The sequence below is a fragment of the Phascolarctos cinereus genome, unplaced genomic scaffold, assembly GCF_003287225.1.
Source record: "Phascolarctos cinereus isolate Bilbo 61053 unplaced genomic scaffold, phaCin_HiC Scaffold_5;HRSCAF=322, whole genome shotgun sequence".
Lineage (NCBI taxonomy): Eukaryota > Metazoa > Chordata > Mammalia > Diprotodontia > Phascolarctidae > Phascolarctos > Phascolarctos cinereus.
Genome location: NW_027555958.1, coordinates 7,954,904 through 7,976,202, shown reverse-complemented (window position 1 = coordinate 7,976,202; position 21,299 = coordinate 7,954,904). Strand labels below are relative to the sequence as shown.

General features: G+C 44.3%; 1 protein-coding gene across 1 annotated transcript in view; it reads left to right on the top strand.

The window, feature by feature from the left end:
* Positions 1-21,299, top strand: part of DRC11 (dynein regulatory complex subunit 11) — a 225,896-nt gene that overhangs the window by 42,149 nt on the left and 162,448 nt on the right. Inside the window, exon 6 of the mRNA XM_020974919.2 lies at positions 7,776-7,981. Coding sequence (XP_020830578.1) covers positions 7,776-7,981 — 206 coding nt within the window. The remainder of the gene's footprint in view (positions 1-7,775; positions 7,982-21,299) is intronic.

Here is a 21,299-nt window from a genome sequence, read left to right as displayed (position 1 = left end):
TTAGTGGTATTCCATTATTCGCAGCCAAGTAGACATGGTTACCGAGCATAAAGCTTACATTTTAAACTTCATTTGTGAGTTTATATTTCTTGGCTTGAATAAAAATACCTGTGATCATTTAATCATATATACAATGTGAGTCAGGAAGACCTGAGTTTGAATCCTGCCTCAAACACCCAGTAGCTGTGTGACCCTGGGCAAGTCATTCAACCTCTCCCAGCCTCAATTTCTTCATCTGTAAATTAGGAATTATAATAGTACCTGTTTCACATGAGTGTTATGAGGACAAATGAGATAACACATAAAATACTTGGCAGATTTTAGAGCTACATAAATGCTAGCTATTATACACACATTTTTCAGTGTACCTCTTCTATTAAGAGTTCATATATATATATACAAATACACACACACACATATATGTATGTATATATATATATATATATATACACACACATTTATATGAACCTATTAGTAGAAATTACTCTTCATATCTCTATATTTATTTATATATCTAAAGATAGATAGATAGATAGATAGATAGATAGATAGATAGATAAGATAGATATGTATGTATCTGTAAATGTCTATCTATATGCATATATATGGAGGGAAGGAAAGAGAATTGACCTTTCTTCTAACAGAAGGAACTGAGGTATATTGGGATCCTTGGCTATGCTTCTGTAATTAATCAGTGTCCTTCTGAATTTCATCCTGACGATCACCATGTCTGGGTCATAGCGAATGTATCTGTAGCTGGCTCATGATGCAGTGACCATAACAACCTGACATCCAAGAGTTTTCCTAGATCTGATGTTGCTGATTAAGGTATTCTCTTATTATTTTGAAATACTTTCTGATTGTTTCCTTTTGCTACATTTTGCTAATGCCTAAATCACTTGGTTTAGCCAGTCAGATCATATTTTAGTACCTTCACAAGAAGAAGTCTGGCCGCATGCCCAGGAGCACATATTTGGGAATGCCTTGAAATCTAGATAACGTGACATCATTACTCATAACATACCCCTCTTGTACTCCATACCAAACACAGCTTGTTCCTTTGTCTTACTTCCTAGATATAGCGCTTTAAATGTTTGCATTCTGAAATCTTTCAGCCAGAATAAATCATATTTTTTAAAATGCGTGTGGTCATCATTTTCATTGGCAGCAGCAATGGCGCAGATCAAGTAAGAAGGTGTTTCATAGATTTCCTTTTGGGGATCCCTCTGAGTGTGTCGACATGTCCGTCATCTACTTTAGATGTTGTACTGAAGGCATAAGTATTTGTATTAAAATAAATTGTGCCTGAAAGAGCATTTATGAATAGGGGAGGGCATGCTGATGGGTTTGGAAGTGTCAAACGAAAAGCTGAAATGTAGGGGAAACCCTTCCTTTGAGATGCTTCAGTGAAACCGGTGAGCTGGGATGGGACTTTTAAAAACCAACTTGCCCAGATTTCTATGTGAAAATGACAGGCATTCCCTTCCTAGAATTAGTGGCATTAGTAACTGACTTCAAGGTATGCAAAGTGGAATACAACTGGTTTGATCCTAACAACAGCCCCATAGGGTGAGTGCTACCCTCACTTTACAGCTGAGAAAACTGAGGCTTAGAAATGTTGAGACTTGCCATGGGTTACACAGCCAATAACAGAACCAGGATTAGAACCCAGGCCTTCTGTTCCATCATTCTATATCCATTACACTATCCTGTCTCTCGTCACCTCCCTGGGGAGCTTACTTGTATATCTCAACAATGCACTACTTCTGAAGACATTTTTTGAATCATCTTAAGAACCATTTTATGAGGCACGCAAGAAAATCAATCGCATTCCTTTATAGTGATCTTCTTTTCCTCCCCCCAAACCCCTATCCAGTGGCTACCTAGCTTGCTCACCCATCTTAGTCACCAGAGTTTTCCCTGAGGGACTTGGGGCCATTTCCAGGAGTCCATTCCAACCTCAGAGGACAGAGATTGATAGGCTGAGGAAGAACCCACACGCACTGAGAGCAGTTCCCAATATGCATCCTAAACATTTCTGGAGCAGTGGCATTGGCCCTGACCTGGGTGGATGACCTAGAAGGGGGCATTATGCCTAGTATTCAATTGCATTTGTGTGTGTATGTGTGTTAAATCATCAGCCCCATAACTTTGGAGTCACATCTCATATATTCAAAGACTCCAGGAGCCCTGTGATGAAAATAAGATGAGTGTTCCCTCCCACAATGCAGATCACAGCTCCTCCCCACCTGCCCTTTGCCTTGTTCCCCTGTGGGTCACTTCTAATGACGGAATGGAAAGCTTTCTTTCAGCAAAGCATCTTGAAAACTTTGCCTACTTAACAAAACACACTATTAAGAAAAATAAGATGTGTTTTGTTGCAAAATACATGTGCAACCAATTTTAAGCAGCAAAGTATCCTGACATCTGTTAACATTTAACACTGAATGTTCTAAACCTGTAATCAGTCTTTTCAAAGTACAATCCCAGAAGGAAATTTCGCACAAAAGATTTTCATGCTGAAAAACATCGACAATGGAAACCTTTTGGCAGTAACAGAGAGTAGGAATAACAGCATCCACTGGGTTTATCTTGGGGAATCACAAAGAAAGGTAACCTGTTTTATCTTGAATTCACTGGGAGTGAAAGACTAAATAACACCCTAATCTCTAGCTCTCTTCCCAACCCCCACTCCCCTTTTTTGGGGGGGTGGGGCATGCTCCTGCATTCTCTATATTTATACAGCACAGTATTTAAAACATAGGAGCATTAGTCTGAAATATAATGAAATGGGTCATGTTAATAAAGCAAGAAATACATTCTTCACCTCCCCACCTCAAAATGAAACAATTGGAGAGCCATTACCTCCTCACCATTAGGCATCCCATCTGTCAAAATAGAGCAGTAAGGATACTTGGGGCAGGCAATGATCTGGCTGAGGGAATACCTCTGAGTATTTCAGAATGAGCAGTATGTGTTCAAAAGAGAAAGGATGCTAATTGTTCTCAGCATTTCAGATGGCAGGATCCCATAAGATGCTTTTTTTCTCTTTTTTAATTAGGTAGTTTCTAGCTATAGCTCTTGCTAGCCTTTTCCCTTCTGGTGATGGTGGGAGATGGTAGATGAGTTTTGAGAGCAAAGAGACAAAAAGTCCTCAAGGCAGTGATCTTATAATGTTGAAAACTTTTTAAATCATTTCTTTGCAAGTATATTTGTCCCTGATTGATTGACCAGATTCTCATTTGGGCAGATGTCCATTTTGTCTCCCTAATTTAAACAAGGGTTTTTAAAAGACAAAGCCCATCAAACATTAGATAAGCATTCTAAGTTAATGGCCCATGCAGTCCTATTTTCCCACAAACTCAAGAAGCGTCATATTATGTCCTATTTTTACAGCAACATCAATTATTAATATGTGTATTTTTGCTGACAGAGGACCTTGCTATAAATGTAAGTTTCGTTATCCAGTTCCGGGTCATTACCGGTGGAGAGCTTGTAAATATCATGGTGTATTCACATGGGAAGCCTTCATTAAGATGCATTATTGTACGGCTGATGTCGCTCGATACAGAGTGCATTACAGCCTGGTTCTCTGGCTCCCTCTAATATTCGTAATTTGTTTTTAAATGAGGCGCTGTTTATGTGGTGAGTTAACGAATTTGAATTTCACATGGGCAGACAAGTTGCTAAAGATGAAAAGATGCTCTTGGCCCAAAGGGGGAAAAATTGCTCATTAACATCGAGTTTGTGTATACAGAGTACCTCCCTTTAAAGTCAGCGGGGGGGGGGGAGAGAGAGAGGAGAGAGAGAGAGAGAGAGAGAGAGAGAGAGAGAGAGAGAGAGAGAGAGAGATACAGAGAGAGAGAGAGAGATACAGAGAGAGAGAGAGAGAGAGACAGAGAGAGAGACAGAGAGAGAGACACAGAGAGAGACACAGAGAGAGAGAGACAGAGAGAGAGACAGACAGAGAGAGACACAGAGAGAGAGACAGAGAGAGACAGAGAGAGAGAGACAGACAGAGAGAGAGACAGAGAGAGACAGAGACAGAGAGAGAGAGACAGAGACAGAGAAGGAGAGAGAGAAGAATAAGAAGGAGGAGGAGATGGAGAGGAAAGGAGGAAAGAGGGAGGCAGGGAGAGAGGGGGAGGGAGAAGGAGAGAGGATGAGGGGAAGGAGGGGATACAGAAACAGAGACAGGAAGGAGAGAGAGAGAGAAGCTGCAAATGACCTCCATGAATTTTTGTCAAAAAAAGTCTTCAGAGAGGAGTATGCACAAATGAACACTGTGCTCCAGAAGAAGCTGGTTCTTCCTAGATGAAATTCCCCCTTTCATTTCCATGCCTCTGCACAGACTGTGCTTCATGCCTGGACTGCACTCTTACCTCATGTCCACCTCTTAGAATTCCTTGTTTCCTTGGAACCTCAGCTCAGATACCAACCTTTACCTGACATCTTTTCTGATCTCCTCCCCCTCCACTCAAAACCACCTTGAATATATTTCTGAATGTATATCCTTCTATATGTACATATTATTTTCCCCAATAGAATGTAAACCCTTTGAGGACAGGAATGTTTCATTTTTTGTCCTTGGTCGTACCTGCACTTAATAATTATTTACTCTGTGCCCGGCATTGTTCTAGGTGCGAGGGAGACAGACAAAAATGAGACAGTCCCTGGCTTAAAGAAGCTTACACTCTCTCACACTGATGAAACAAGGAGTCAGGCATCCTGAGTTCTAGGTAGTTGTGCACTAACTTGCTTGGTGTAACCAGTGACTCAGGCAGGGCACTTGATTTCCGGATTTCCATTTCTTCTGATCTTAAATGGGATAAGAATACATGCTGTGCCCAGCTCAGGGGATTTTTGTGAGGATCAAGCAACTAAGTATTTAAAGAGCCTTTTAAAATAGGAGACTTGATACAAATGGGAAAGGATGGAATTTTAAAATCTGGATGACTGGTTGTCATTCACTCTGCAGAAGAGGTGCCTAAACATTTAATTAAAGTGATAGAAGTCCATAGCTTTTAATGAGATAATAGTAAATTGGGTTCCTCTGCTTAGGGATTTATTGATTTTCATAGGCAGAGATGAGAAAAAGACCATCCCAAATCTGATGGGCATGTATCCATCTGGGAGAAAAATAAACAAAGGGGAAAGAAAGTGGCTACATTTAGGGACAAATTAGCAGGACCACTTCACTCATGAATACATGCTAATTGAAAACCAATAAAAAACAATCAATAAAGTGTTGTTGGTGAAGCAGAGGGAATAGTCATGATCTATTTTTCATTCTGTAATAACCAGCATTCACATGAGCTAAAATATCCAAATGTGTAAATAATCTTTTTTTCATTTTCAAATGCAAGCATTACGAAAAATGTACATTGAAGATCTAAGCTTAGAAACAGGAGATGCTTAAGTAAAGGACATTTTCATTACTTTAATGAAAGCTAAAGCAATTTTGCAACAAATTGCAAGAGAAACATAAAAATCCTGCCATGGAGAGGCTTCTCAACAAAAGAACGCCATTAATTTGATGTGCTGTCTTCCCAGAAATGGGGCTTTTCCAATTCCTTTTATTTGAACAAATGTTTATGAAACATCTACTATATTGTAGAGGCCTGGGGCTGGGGCTGCAAAACCCAGTTGGCCAGTCCCTGCTGCCAAGGACCTTCTCTTCTGTGGAGGATGAGAGAGGATAGAAATGGCAGCTGAGTGAGTCTGCAGAGTAGGAGAGCCCTCACAACCAGGGAGATCAGGGAAGGCTTGGAGCACTCATATGCATGAGCTGAACACTGGAGGGGCTAATGGGGATTCTGAGAGGCCAAACTGAAGAGTAGGTGCCTTCTGGGGATGGTGGGTGACCTTCAAGGCCATCAAGTCCAAGACCCTCATTTTACAAGGGAGGAAACTGAGGCCCACAAAGATTAAGTAGCTTACCACATCAGTAAGAATGGAGAGAGCATAGAAACTGTCAAGTTCAAGAAACAGCTTGACTGGAGAGGAAGTATGAGGAAAGGGTTGCAAGCTCAGTAGGAGCCAGATTGGTGGGGTCTTAAATGCCAAGGCAAAGAGTTGGTATTATATCCTAGAGGCAATGGGGAACGACTGAATATTCTTGAGCAGGGGAGCAGACTTACCTCTTAGCAAGATTATTTTGGCAACTGTGTGAGAGATTCATTGGAGTGAAAATAGCTCAGGCAGGGAGAGCAATTCAGTACTATCACAATAAGAAGAGGTGGCATGAGCCCAGACTTGAGTGGCAGTTCTATGCATTGAGAGATATAAGAGATGGTTTGATTGATGGTGGGTGGAGGAGAGAGCAGAGCAAGAAGTCCAGGAGGGTTCCCAGATTACAAATCTGGGCACTTGGGAGTCAGGTGGTACCTTCAACAGAAACAGGAAAATTTGGAGGAAAGCAAGGTATGAGGAGAAGAGGATGAGATCTCTTTTTGAGAGTTCTTTAATTCTGTCCTTTATGTAACCATTTAGCTGCAATTCCATTTTAAAATTCTTTTAAAGCTACCTTTAGAGCAAATAGGTTCTTGTATCTTGGGTGGTGTTGTCTGTAAACCATCTCACAGAGTGGGGAAAACTCTCAATCAGAACTAAGGTATTTGGGGCTGGAATCCTGGAGCTAGCATTAGCTTTTTGTGTGACCTTGGCCAAGTCCCTTCATTTCTCTGATACTCTCTTTCCCACTCTGTATAATGATGGAGATGAACTAGAGACCATCTCCAAAATGTACCAAGCGTGGGGTTATTATTAGTCCAGTCCAGTTATTAGAGTGTTATTAACTCGGTCATAGAACCTTTGCCCCTTTTTTTGGAAGATTGTAGACATCCATCTTGTCTCATTGCCCTTTGCAGGTAGTGTGTCCTCCTGGCTTGTTTTCTGCTGTTCTCCTCTCTTGGGACTCCCGGTCCACTCTTTACTTCCTTACCAAAGCCCTTCAGTTCTTTGAGGTCCACTCTAAGTCATGGCTTCCATTACATCTTCCATGAGAAGTCTAACCTACACTGAGCCATTCCTTTCCTGATCTTCCGTAAGCACTTTGCTTTAGTGTGTGTGTGTGTGTGTGTGTGTGTGTGTGTGTGTGTGTGTGTGTGCTGTGTCCTGCCCTCCTTTCCCTAGTCAAATCGCAAGCACCATGAGGATGGGGATTATAACTTCTGCCTCTTTTATACCCTTCACCCCAATGAGCTTAGCATTATGTTGTATATGCATACACATTGGTGGCCCATTACATATTTTTTGATCAGTGAATTACTAGATATAAGGTAGAACTTTCTAGCAATGAAAGTGAACACTAACTTCCAGAAAGAAGTTGACCGGGTTCCTTCTGTGCATAAAAAGAGGATGAATATTCTCTGGTTCAGACAGGTATAGGATTCGAATCTCATTCTGAGAATTTCTTTCAGATCTAAAATTTCTTTATTCCATCAAAAGCATCTCCGTAGGGGACACTTCCTGCTAGATCAGAGGCTAGATTTCAAAGGGTCTGTGACTTTGGACACAAAAAATAATCACATCTTTATTTCAATAGAATAACTTTCCTTTGCCATCCTATATTTTCTGCATTTAAACATACAGTTTTGAGAAGTGTTCCATAGACTTCACAGATTGCCCAAGGATTCACAAAAAGGATAAGATTCAAATGCCATTCTAAAATATAATTTCTCATTTGATTCATGGATGTAATATGGAAAATCAATTTCCTGGACTGCCATGATCTTAATCCTTGGGTTTGGGGTGTTTTCTCTTGGTGTTTTCAGAACCCATCACCACACATTCAAAGTTTCAACAACACACTTCTCAATGCCCAGAGAGTGAAATTCCTACGTTATGAGGTCCAGGAGAAGCATGAGGAGGAGTACCAGGAAGCATTAGTTACCATCAAAACAAATTTGAAGATGTTAGAAGGTCCAGATATCAGAGAGAATCTTCAGGACCAGATCCGGCACTGGTTCATTGAGTGCAGGTAAGAGGAAGAAGCAGCTCACCTGCTTCTATCCACCAGGCCCTTCTCTGTTCTATCTTTTTCATCTCTAAGGTTTTTCTCACTGCTCAACCCCCCTCCATGGATACAATGATGCCCTTCTATCTGGGAAGCAGCAAGGAAAAGAGCCCTGTGGATTGAGAGTCAGAGAATGTAGATCCATAATGGGATAGATAGGGTGGATGGATGGATGGATGGGTGGATGGATGGATGGGTGGATGAGTTAATGAAAAAAGTATTTATTAAGCTCTTACAATGTTCAAAAATACTTTTATTAGTGTGAGGCTGGAAAAATCTACTTAACCCCTCTGGACCTCAGTTTCCTTCATTGTGAAATGGGAGGGTTGGATGAAGCCTTGGGTTTGTTTTACTTGCTTTACCTCCTGAAGTGTCTCTTCTCCTTTAAATTTCCTGGATGCTTGAAAACTCTTACAAAGAAGTTGGCTCGGTGGCATCTCCAGGAAGTGCTGCAGTCCATTTTGGGGGTGGGGGTGATTTATTGCCTCGTTTTAGATCCAGTTTCAGCAAATTATGTCCCCCCTCAGGGACTAGCTTTCCTGTTGAGTGTGTAAGATTGTACACCTGAGAGATTGCTATTGACCCAAGCCATAACATCTTTGAGAAATGAGAGGCCTGGCCTTCGTGTCTGAGCCCCTGGTAGTGCTAAATCCTAAGGTCCTTTAGAGATGCTTGGTTTCCAGTAGAGGAAATGCCAGTAGGCGATTGCTGAGGCTCAGCAAACACAGACGCTTAAGTGTCTTTTCTTTGTATCGCACGTCTGGAAAATTCATCTGAGCTGAGCTTCGCCCGTTGCTGTGCCTGAGCGGTGACACCAGCTGAGAACTGCACAATCTCAGGGTCACCGAGGGTCAAGCGTCATGGGTAGGATGCAGCAATAAGGAACCAAGCCAGGATGAAAATATTATAATAATAAATAAAACATCATCATCATCATTGCTAACATTTCTGTAGTGCTTACTAGGCGCTGGGCGCTGTGCAAAACACTTTACAACTATTATCTCATTTTATCCTCACACCAACCATTGGAGGTAGGTGTTATTATTACCCCTATTTTACAGATGAGTAAACTGGGGCAAACAGATGATAGGCAAGTGACTTGCCCAGGGTCTCCCAGCTAGTAAGTGTCTGAGGCCGGATTTGAATTCAGGTCTTCCTGGCTCCAGGCCCAGTGCTCTATCTGCTGTACCATCAGCTGCCAAGTTATGAGCCAGTTACCATGAAGTGCTGAAAGGGTGAACGGCACTTTGTACTTAGGTGTGTGATAAGCTTATCAAGTTGAGTTAAAGCTGCCATGTGGAAGACCAGTCCCAGAGTCAGAAGACCTCAGTTCATATCCTACTTCCAATGGATGCTTATGACCCACAGCGACATTTAGGCTTTGCTTCTGTAACGTGAGGGCACTAGCCCTACGTCCACACCCTCTCTCAGTCTCTCTGGAGCTTGTGGAATTAACACCTCAGGGAAATCTAGGGGCTCTCATTGCTCTAACAGTTAGCAGATTTCCTGTTAAGTCTGCCCAAGGAAGTGTGTAGATACCTAGGAACTTTGCCTCCTTGCCACTGCTGTCCCCCACTGATGGGTGAGAACTGCCCAGGCATCTGGGTCCCTTGTGTTCAGCAGCTCAGAATCATCAGTTTCTATCATCAATAAACATAAAATATCTGACTTCAAACTTCCCCCCAGAAGATGCTTCCTAACAGCTGTTAATTATAGCAAAAAATAAATAAGAAAATTCATCCATAGCATGGCAATTCTTCACAGGAAGACTGATTAATTAATGCAGCCTACAAATCCGTGCTATTTCACAAGAGAAAAAAACCTGGTGGGTTTGGGCAAGTTAGCTTTCTCCTTGTCTCAGGCTTCTTCCTCTCTCTTCACCTGAAGCCTGGGTCTTCGTAGAGACCAGAGAACACCCTGGGCCCCAGGGCGCTCTCACAATGCCGGGGGCCACCTGACCTGCTCATTTAATGGGATATTGTGACCTTAGAAGCAATCTTCCATCTTCTTGAAAGGAAAAAGTAGATGAAAATGATTTTTTCTTAAATTTAGTAGTTTAATAATTCAGTAGTAAGAAAAATGGAATCACTCTTAATGTCATTACTGTTATTCCAGCTATGTAGTTTTAACATGAGATTCTCTTGGGTTTTTATCTATGCCTTCTCTAAGAACCTGTAACATAAACACTCTCAGGTCTTTGGTTTTTTGGGTTCTTTTAGTTTCTATTTGCCCTTTGTGAATGAATGAATGGATGAAAAAGCATTTTAAGTGCCTACGATTTCACAAGCACCAAGGAGACGAATAGAAATGGGAGGAAGTCCCTCCTTTCAGGTGAGGGAGAGAATATATACAGGACAGTGACCAGCAGCTAATGAAATATGTGCTGATTCAGCTTGAGATTTCAGGCGTTCTCTGAAGAAGCTGAGGGTGTGCTGTAGATGGCAGGGCTTTGGCATTGGAGTAGGGCAAGTTCTGGAAGGCCCCTTGAATTAGCCAATCCCACAGTTATCCGAATGCTACTGCGCCAGCCCCGTCTCAGGAACATCAAGCAGGCTGTTGCCCTTTGACATTGCCCTCTGACCTCTACCGACCTGAACAAGCGCACTGGGCTTCTGGTCCGCGCCAGGCTGGTGGGGACAGCGGCATTGCGCTCCATCAGGATCGGCGTGACTCTGGCGGCGCTTTCAATCCGAGGGAAGGAGGAAGATGGCAGCCCGGGCTGCTGCATCGCAGGCCACAGCCTCATCAGTATTGACACTCCCGTTGAGCTCCTTTTTGTTGAAGACATCCAGCAGAAGCTTCAGAATTGGGGGATCCAAGTGGAACCACCCACCAGGATGGCGTCCTGAGTCTGTGATTTATTTAGCTTAGCATCTCTTACAGCCTTTTTCAGTTCTTCAAAATGGAGATGGGTGTCAGAAGTATAGACTTCACTACCTTCACAAAGGGTGTCAATCTCACCATTGGCCTGGGTGCTGAAAGAAGGAGTGCACTTTGCACGTTCAGTAGCAGCGCACAGATGGCAGACAGCCCTCGTTTCCACTCGTGTCCTTCTTGTGCTTCCACTTGAATTCAGCAATGAGTAGTCGACCATGCAGTTGTCAAAGTCCTCCCAACCCAAGCGGGTGTCCCCAATGGTGGACTTGACTTAAAAGATGCCGTCTTCAAAGGTGAGAATGGAGACATTGAAAGTGCCGCCTCCAAGGTCAAAGATCAACACATTTCTCATAGTAACAGCAGCTGGCTCACTGATGATTTGGAGCGCATTGGCACCTGCGATGGTTCCAGCATCTTTGGTGGCTTGATTTTGGGAATCATTGAAGTAAGCTGGTGCTGTGATGACGGCATCTATGGTCGTCTTCCCAAGGCAAGCCTCAGCAATTTCTTTCATCCTGGTCAAGACCATAGAAGATGCTCCTTCTGTACAGAAACTTTTTGGTCTCCCCTTTTTACTCCACTTGCACCTTAGGCCCGCCCACATCGTTCACCATCACGAAAGGCCAACGCTTCATGTCTGACTGTACAACCGCATCATCAAATCCATGACCCATCAAACATTTGGCATCAAAGGCTCTGTTGGTGGGGTTCATTGCTACTTGACTCTTCTTAACATCACTGGTTCAATGTTCTGTGTCAGTGAAGGCTACATAACTTGGGGTGGTCCCATTTCCATGGCCATGAATGACTATCTCCACTTTCCCGTGTTGGAAAACCCTCAAGCAGCATGAAGTGGTGCCAAGATCCACACCCACTGCAGATCCCTTTGCCATAATTGCTGAGCCATCGGGGGTCATAGCTGGCTGCTGTGGAAGAAGAAGGCTTGCTGCCAAGCTGAGGCCCAATTTGTTTTTGAGATCCAGAAAAAAAACATTCTAGCAGTGAGAGCTGTCCTAAGGTAAAATGGTCTTCATGGAGAGGGCAAGATTCCCCTGCCTCTGGAGCTCGTCGTCATGCAGGGACTGGACGATGGCCAGTCTGAAGGCTGTGGAGGGAACCTGGGTTCAGATGCAGCTTGAAGAAGGTGACCTGTGAAAAGTGTGTGCTTCTGCGAAGGATTTTGATCAATGAGTGCAGAGCAAGTGCCCACGGTGATGAAATCGCAGAGCAGGGAAGAGTTGACATCCAAGATGAAGAAAGGGGAACATGAAGTCTATCGGGGGATAGAATCATAAGATCCCAGAAGGCTTGAACTGGAAGGCCCCCACCCCACCTCCAGAGAGTATCTAGTGCAGCCCCTTCATTTGATGGGTGAAGGCAAAGCCCCCGAGGTGAAGCCCAAGTTCACTCTGGGTCTCAGTGGCTGAGTCTAAGCCCAAGCTGCCTCCCTCCCAGGCCGATGAGCAGATAACAGGCTTTTCTAACAGCAAATGCTGTTGAACATGGAAATGAGTTATTAAGAGAAGTTGTAAAAATGTCTTTCCCTGGAGGTTTTTAAAAGCAAGCTAGAAAAAACATGTTCACATGTGAATGAGTAAATCAGATGTGTCATTATCTGGAAGGAGGCAGCATAGTAAAGTGTGAAGTAAAGGTGCTGGTTTGAAATCCCAGCTCTGATGCTTCCTCTGTGACCTGAGTGACCTTGGACATGTCTATTTACCTGCCTGGGCCTCAGTTTCCTCATCTTTAACATCCCGGAGTTGAACTAGATAACCTTGAAAGTCCCTTCTAGCTAGATATCTGTGATAGGGCATGGATCCTGTTTTTTAAGATATTGTTTGTGTCCAGTGTTTGTGCTCTGAACTCTGAAGTCCACACATATCTTTTTCCTTTTATTTTGCAACAAAGATGGCCTGGGTTCTGATGGGAGGAGGGGTGTGGATTTCACCAGAACTAAACTTTCAGGATATTATTCAAGGAAGTCTTAAGGGATAGATCATATGCTACATGTGTGGGGCTGAGACAAAGCACATACTTTGATGACAGCAGCTCCCATAAATCAAATTAAGATAACACAGTAGCCCTAGGCCAACCTAGCCTTGTGGAGGGGGCCATCCTGAGAGCAGAGCCCTCCCTATTAGAGTCAGGATATGATGATCCTCAATGCTTCATCTAGGTGGGCGGTGGTTGGCTTGGGAGTTTGGGAATCATGTTAAAGAGATGAAGTTGAGTCCTATGGCCCCTTCTCATCTACATTTTTCTTGGGAAATGAGAAAGATTAAAGGGTTTTGGCTTTAGGGAGTGGACAAATCTTGAAAAAATAAATGTTTGACCTGGTGGTGAAGGACACGAGATGTCCCAGTAACTCCAGAAGAAGGCATTCCTAAGAATCTTCTGTCATACTCCATCTAGGAAGGGAGTTTCCTTAGAGAGGAAACCTCTTGTTTTGCTATTAGCAAGCTGTATCTTCTACAACACACATGGGAAGACTTAGCAGAAAAATCACTGTTGCCATGTGTTTCCCAAGGCTAGATGGACTGTCTGATTTAAGACGATTGGAAGAGTTTCTGTGTTCTTCCGCGATGGAGCCGTTTCCACTTGCTTTTTGCTCTCTTTGCTGGAGATGTTGTTGTCCCCATGACAAATTGTTAATAAAAGGAGGCCCACATGAGCAGCTCGCCCCCCACCCCACACCCAAAGTGATTAACTTTCCATCTTGCTGATGCTCATTTCTCCCCACAATGAATATTTCCCTGCTGTTTTCTGGTTGCTTAAGTGGGAAAAGTAGCTGGCATGTTGCTTTACATGAGGAAGACTGATGGGTGAATAATGGCTGGAAGTTTTGAACCGGGGAATCATCAGTACAAAGTGATGACAGTGTATTTGAGGAGACCCACTGCCCTCATCTCCTCTCTCTTCCATAATGAGCTGCCACTGCTTGTCTGCCTCTTAATTTTCCATCCAAACACATTTTAAGGTGGTAGAGAGGGGAAAACTCAACAGTAAAAGTGTCATTTCCTCAGCAAAAAACGTAGCTCCCTCCCCCTAAAATAGCTGATCATGTAATCAATGACACATTGTTCCTTCTCATCAAGAAATCTGTTTTCGTGAAGTGAGAACCATTGTAGGCAGAGCAGGAGTGTTTGCTGCTGCATAATTCTTTGGAATAACACAAAAAGACAGCAGTCTACAGCCATCTGGGTGCTTGCTTATCAAGTCCCACTCATCAGAAGGAAAAATACAAGAATAAATCAGATCCTGTAACTTTTCAGTGGAAAAAAAAACCCTCACTTCACACCTCGATTTTTGTCCTCCCCTTAAAGAAGGTGTGACCCCGCTCTGCTTTCAAAGGAGGACCACATTTAATTAAATCCATGTGCATTTAATTGTCTTTACTGGGTGTAAGTGGATTTACAAGAGGCCAGGGAGCCTTTGGGGGCTTCTGTGCAGTGGCAGTTGCCTCCTTGATACAGGCTGGAAATTTACGAGCCTGCTGACATTAATGGAGGTGCTAGATGGCTTTGGGGGGCTCAGCCGGAAACCCCTCCATCCATATATTTTTCATACTTGATGAAACGCAGATAAATCTCTGTACTTTGAGTCTCAAGCAGTAAGACCAGTTGAACCTCAGTGTCAAGCCATGAGGGGAAAATTTATCATTTCAGTGGCTCTGCTTTCTAAATTGCGGCTGGCTTAGGAGTAGGTCACTTTCCCACTCGGTGGAAAGTTCTGAGTTTATGCCTAGATTTGAAATCTCCTCTTCCTTACTCACAATGTTCGATGTGCCCGTGGAGCTCCCTGAATGGTGCAGAGCAGCAATGCCGGGGGCTGCCCTGAATCCTAAGTTCCTTGAAGGCATCAGAGCAAGGCATATCACTGTACCTGGCATTTCAGTTATGTTCTAATAGAATTTCACATTGATGATCAGGCCTTGCTCTGATGTCCTAGGAGCCTGAATATGGTCCAGACATTGTCAACTTTTTTACTGGCATGCACAAACATAGACTTGTGCTCGCACACACACACACACACACACACACACACACACACACACATGCTTCAGATTTCAGGTCTAGAAGGGGCTTTCGGGCTCAGGAAGGCTAACCCCTTTATTGTTCAAAGGAAAAGGAGTCCCAGAGAGGCTGAGGGACTGCCAAAGGTCACAAAAGAAGTGAGGAGTAGAGCCCGGTCTCGTGCCGTACGGTCTTACTTACTCCTCCCAACACCAGGCTGCCTCAGAAGCAGTGAGGCAAACCGTGCGTCATATGTGTATGTGTATTTGTGTGGGCACATATGCTTGTACGTATACATATATATATATGTAAGTTTAACGTATGTGTATACGTGCATATATAAAATGTGTACACAGCTTTGGTTTCTTGGTTTGGATCAGGGACTTTGTTGGGGTAGAGAACTCCCAGTGTGGAAGCTTCTTCTACCATGACAGATTGTCAGCCATGTTGCAATTCATTATCAACATTTAACAAGAAGCATTTATTGAGCACCTAATGTTTGCCCCAGGCGTTGTGCTCAGTGCTGGGCATACAGATGACACAGTCGGACAGCCCTTGGCCTCAGAGAGCCGGGGGGAGAGGGGAGGGACGTACAGTAGCATGTTCCCATCTGAGTCAGTCCGAGTTAGAGAAAGAGGATTTGGTCATTAGCGACCCAAGCGAATTCCCTGAGACAAAGTGACATGGGGGAATCCTTCCTTACCCTGCAGAGAATAGTCTTTGGCTCCCCCCGCCGTTGTCTGTGTCTGTCTGTCTGTCTGCCTGCCTGCCTGCCCTCCTCCCTCCTTTTGTCTCTCCCTCTCATCTCTCTCTGTCTCTCTCTGTCCCTCTGTCCCTCCTTTCCTTCCCCTCTCCGTCTGTCTCTCTGTCCGATCCCATCTACCTCTCTCTCTATCTAGATCTGCATGCAAACACGTAAGTGTATACTATATATTTTGGCCCCTCTCTCCTTCTCCACCCCACTCACGTGATGAAGTGGCCTTACTTCTTACCAAATCTAACTTCTGTGCCTGCTGAAGCAGTCTGATTCTGTCCCATCCTCTAACAAATTACTTCCTCTCTCACCCTCACCCTTTCACTTCTCTTCAATCTCTCTCTGCCTTGTGGTTCATTTCCTACTGCCTACAAACATGCCCATGTCTCCCCTGACCTGGAGAAGCACCATGCGATCCATCCCCTGCTATGGTCCTATTTCTCTTCTGCCCTTTACAACTAAGCTTCTTGGAAAGGTGTCTACACTTGGTCTTCTACTTTCTCTCTTCTCGCTCTATTCGTAACCCCATACAAATCTAGCTTTTGACAGTATCATTCCACTGAAAGTTTTCTCTCCAAAGTGACCAGTGATCTCTGTATTTGCCAAACCCAGTGGCCCTTCCCCAGTCCTCATTCTCCCCGATACCTCTGTGGCCTTTGACATTGTGGGTCACTCTCTGCTCCTTAATACTCTCTTCTCTCTTGGTTTTTGCCTCCTGGATCTCCTCCTCCCTCCATGACCGCTCCTTCTCTGTCTCCTTTGCTGGATCCTCCATCAGATCACACCCTCTAACTGTGGTTGTCCCTTAGGGCTCTATCCTGGGCCCTGTTCTCTCCTCCCTCTACCCTACTGCAGTTGGGGATCTCATCAGCTCCCACAGATCCAATGACCATCTCTAGGTGATGATTCTCCAATCTGCCTTTCCTGCCCAGATCTCTCTGCTGACCTCCTCTCTTGAATCTCCAACTGCCTTTCACACATCTCAAGCTGGATGTCCAGTGATCTTAAACTCAGCATGTCCCAAAACAGAAGTCATTATCTTTCTTTTTTCTTTTTTGGCTAGGCAGTGGGGTTAAGTGACTTGCCCAGGGTCACACAGCTAGTAAGCATTGTGTGTCTGAGGTCAGATTTGAACTCAGGTCCTCCTGACTCCAGGGCTGATGCTCTGCCCCAGAAGTCATTATCTTTCCCCAAAACCCTCCCCCTTCCCTGCCACTATGTCTGTTGCTGTAGAGGTCACCAACACAGGCAGGCCTCCCTGTCCCTCGGGCTCACAACCTCCTGGCATCCTACATTCCTCACTGTCTCTCACGCGCCACATCCTGACTGTTGCCGAGGTCTTCTGATTTCACCTTTGCAGATTCTCGTCTCTCCTCTCATCCTGCCCCCACCCCGGTGTTGACTCTCCTCACCTCACACCTGGACTGTGGCTGTAGCTCCTGGGGGGGGAGGGTTGGCCTGCCTCAGTCTCCCCCTTCAGTCCATCTTCTGTTGAACAACTAATGTGATTTTCCTAAGACACAGGTCTGATCATGCCACCCCTCTACTCAATAAACCCCAGTGGCTCCCTATTGCCTTCAGGAGAGGATCCCTGAGCACAAAGTGCTCTGTCTGGCATTCAAAGCCTGTGTTAACCTAGCCCATCCTACCTTTCCAGTCCTGTTCCACACACTTGACTCCCCAAACAAGCACTCATCGATCCAGGGACCCTGGCCCTCCTGGCGGTTCCACAAACATCTCTCAGCTTGGGGCATTCTCTCCGGCTGGCCCCCGTGCCTGGAACACTTTCATTTCTCTGCTCCAGCTACTGAGCAGTGCTGCGAGAAATTCAGTAATCTCTAGCAATATCTAGAGACGTCTGCTTTTGAGCTTTATTTGGGAAACAGGTGTTTCTGAGGTATTTCCTCTTTTTTATTAAATTTTCTCCTTAGCAAATGAATATGTTCCTACTATTATTGAATAAATTCTTTGATTCCTACCCAGGCCCTAATTCTTCTGTTCGAAACTGCAAGCTCTTTGAAGGCAGAAGCCAGGGCTTCTTCATCCTTATTCCCCCCTCAGTGCCTAGCATCGTGCCTTGTACGTGGTAGGCTCTACAATTAAACTGATTTGTGTGGGCGGTGTGAGTTCAAGGCAGGCTCTGCTTAGGGGAGCCCTCTTGAATTCTCCTGGATTGATTCACAAACAGTCACTTATCCATGAACCAGTTTTCTTCCCTGAAACAATGGAAGCTCTGTGAGGGCAGCGACTGGTCTTGGTTCTGCCTTTGTCACCTCGACACCCATCATGGTGCCATGCGCAGATGAGATGCTGATAAAAGTTGGTGGAAAGTAATTTAGCTGAGTGATGAGGGGATCCGCTGATCTGCTGGTCTGCTGGGGCACCTCCCGGGGAGCTGGACGTGTCTAACAGGGAGGATCCTAAGGATTTATTCATGTGTGTGGCCGTGTCAGAGGTGCACACTCCTACAAGTCAGGGGTTGCTCTGATCACCCCATTAGATGTGTACTAGATGATTCAGGATGGCAGAGAAACAAGAGGGCATGCTCTCTGGCCCCACATACCTGAATCATCACATAAACACAGAGGACGTAGCATTAACAGCCCAGGAGAAAAGAGGCCTGGCCTGGCTTTGAACGCTACTTGTGGCACTGACTAGCTGTGTGACCTTGGGCGAATTACTTCACCTCTCTTATTCTCCCCTTCTGGACTGTAAGCTCCCTGAGGGCACACACTCTATTGGTCTGTGTATTCTCCAGCAGGGAACATAGTGCCTTTAAGAAGCACTGACCATGTGCCGGCAGCTAGTTCTAGTGAGGGCCCTGGGAGTTGTAGTGGGTTTTCTAGTTCTATAGCTCTATAGCCCTGACCAGTGTGCTTCCCCACCATGATTATCTGTAGCTATCAATTAAGCAATCAAATGTAACTAGCTTTTAAAAATGGGTTTTGACTGTTTTACATGATTGTGCTTGTATAACCTATAATGGAGTGCTTACCATCTCAGGAAGGGAGTGGGGAAGGAGGGATAGAATTTGGAATGCAAAACATTTTTAAAATGTTTTAGAAGAATATTTTAACATGTAGTTGGGGGAAGATAAAATATGACTTAAAAATTAAGTGGGTATTTACTCTGGTGGTATGATGGGCACAAAATAGCCCCCAAGGATTATGATATACTTGGGAGTGGGGATGGGGGAGGTGTGACACGATACAGACAGCAGCATGGTTCCCAGAGAAGTAAACTCAAGAGAGAAAGGACAGCTTGGTAGTTAAAGCATTCACATAGTCCTAGAAGGTTACCCGAGACTCTCAAGGGTCTGTAACATGCTCTCTCCCCAGTACATACTGAGTGCAGAGGACAGTGGGCTGAATCTTTGAAAGCGCTTCTGCCACAATGGTGGAGCTTTAACTGGGGTCCTCAAGATATTACCCTTAGATGTTGTGTAACTTTTCTGGTGTGCACCTTACAGAGCCCTGAATCTGTCTTTCTTATGCTTCCCTGGCTGTCCTTGCCTCCCAGGACAGATGCTGCCACCAGCTGGGCACACTGCCAGGACCCAGGTGAAAAAGTCCAGACTGTCCAACTGTCTGAAGGTCATCCTCCAGTCACAGGAAGAGGAGACTGAGGTGAAAGCCAGGCCTCTTCTCCCCCAACCAGTCCCTTCTCCGGGTGGGCAAGGGTGGAGAGAGGCTTCCCAGTTAAACTTCCAGATTCTTTAATGCTTCAGTTGCAAACCAGCTTCTTGGTTTTATGCATGACCCACAGAGATCAAGTCCAACAATAAATCTTGTCACAACTAGTTAAAATGTCTCCATTGGATGGAGACCCAGGTCTTGTTCACACCTGTGATCCCAGATACAGCTGAAATGTGTTCTCTTCTACCGAAGCACCAGGTATTGGATGGGGTGTGTGATTTGATTGATGGACTCAAGACAACTCCCACTATTTGAATTAATGGGGGGAGAGCATTTCTCATTTTGGGGACTGGGGCAGATGTCCAGCATCACCTGTTTCCAGCATCATTTACTTATAAAGTAAAGAAGTGTCTTAGAGAGCCTTTGTCCTATCCCCTCATCATTCAGGTGAGAAAATGCTGGAGCTTAGCGAGGTTAATGTGACTTTCCCAGGAGGGGAGCCCAGGACTCCTGACTCTCAGCCCTGTCCTCCTACTCTGCAAATATATTTAAATTTCAGCCATTATTAAATTTTAATCAAAATTTACTTCACTTGTTGAGAAGTTATGAAGTATTCTATAACAGGTACAAAGTGTTGTGGGAAGGGGCTGTCACATTTTGAAATAACTTATTCAGACTGTCACAATGAGAAGGGCTGTAAATTTGCTGCGACAAATGTGTGAAAATATGAATGTACAATGAGGTTCACAAATGCAGAGGGAAATTATTAAATTCCTCTCATGGCTCCACAAATGTCTGATTTAAACTCAGGTGGTCTACAGAGCTAGGTAACTGCCCCCCTCCAGCCCCAATTGGCCAGCAGATCCTGAGGCAACATGTCATTTGATGAGCCTTGGGGTTAGAGAGCCTATAACTCAGCCTCTAATGCAGCAATATTTTTGGAAGCGACCTCTCATTCTTCCCTGTTTCCTAGGGATTAAAAAAAAAGTCAGCATGTAAACTTTCACTTCAACCTGTCTAAGATGATATGACCCTACTCCCTATTAAGATGTTGTCAAATGTGTATGTATCTGAAAAAGATCTGGGAGTTTTGGTGGACCACAAGGTCAACATTAGTTACTCCTGTGATATGGCAGTCAAGAAATCAGTAATCTTGGGCAACATTAAAGGAGGCATGGCTCCCAAGAATAGGGAGATGATAGTCCCAGTGTCCAAAAGACAGTACTGAGACAGTCATAATTTTGACTGGAGATGCTTACCTTAGAGAAGATAAGACTGAGGAGTAGGGGTGGGGCGATGAGAGTGTGGTGTCTGCCTTCAGATGTCTGAAGAGCTGTCATGGAAGAGGTAGTTGGTTGGCTGCTCCTCCTTGGCCCCATAGGCCAGAACCAAAAACAAAAAAAGTGGGTGTTAGATGAATGTAGAAAAATCGTCTTTGCAGTCCAAGCTATACGAACGTGGCATGGAGGACTTCAGAGACAATGGGCTCCCATTGAGGAGAAGTCTTTCTCAAGAGCCAGGTGAGTTCTCTCCACAGATGCCATTAGATGTTCAAGCAGAGCTGTAATGGATGAGCTCTCTAAGTAATGACCCTCCAACGCCAAGGTTCTGAGACTTAATGTAGTCACTTTGAAAACCCTCTTTACTTGAATGATGGTTTTACGATCACCTAAACCAGTCTTCTACATTAAAATTAATCTCATTTAAACAAAAATCCTTGAAAACATTTCTCATGTGAAACCTCCACCTCAGCTGGCTCTTCCAACGCTGGCATGCTTTAGTTTGACATGAACATATTGGTCTACCATTCAGAATGCTTGAAACAGATTGCTTTTATTCCATAAGCCAAAGTTCGTGGCCTTATTTTAGGTCATTTTCTGTTTGATCATCATGCAAGTACACAGAGAATATTTGTGGTAATTTGCTCTAAGTATCCCCAATTTCATGGAATTTATTATATTGAGAATTTGTGTTTTATCAGTTGTTGCAGGGAGCCCGGTTCT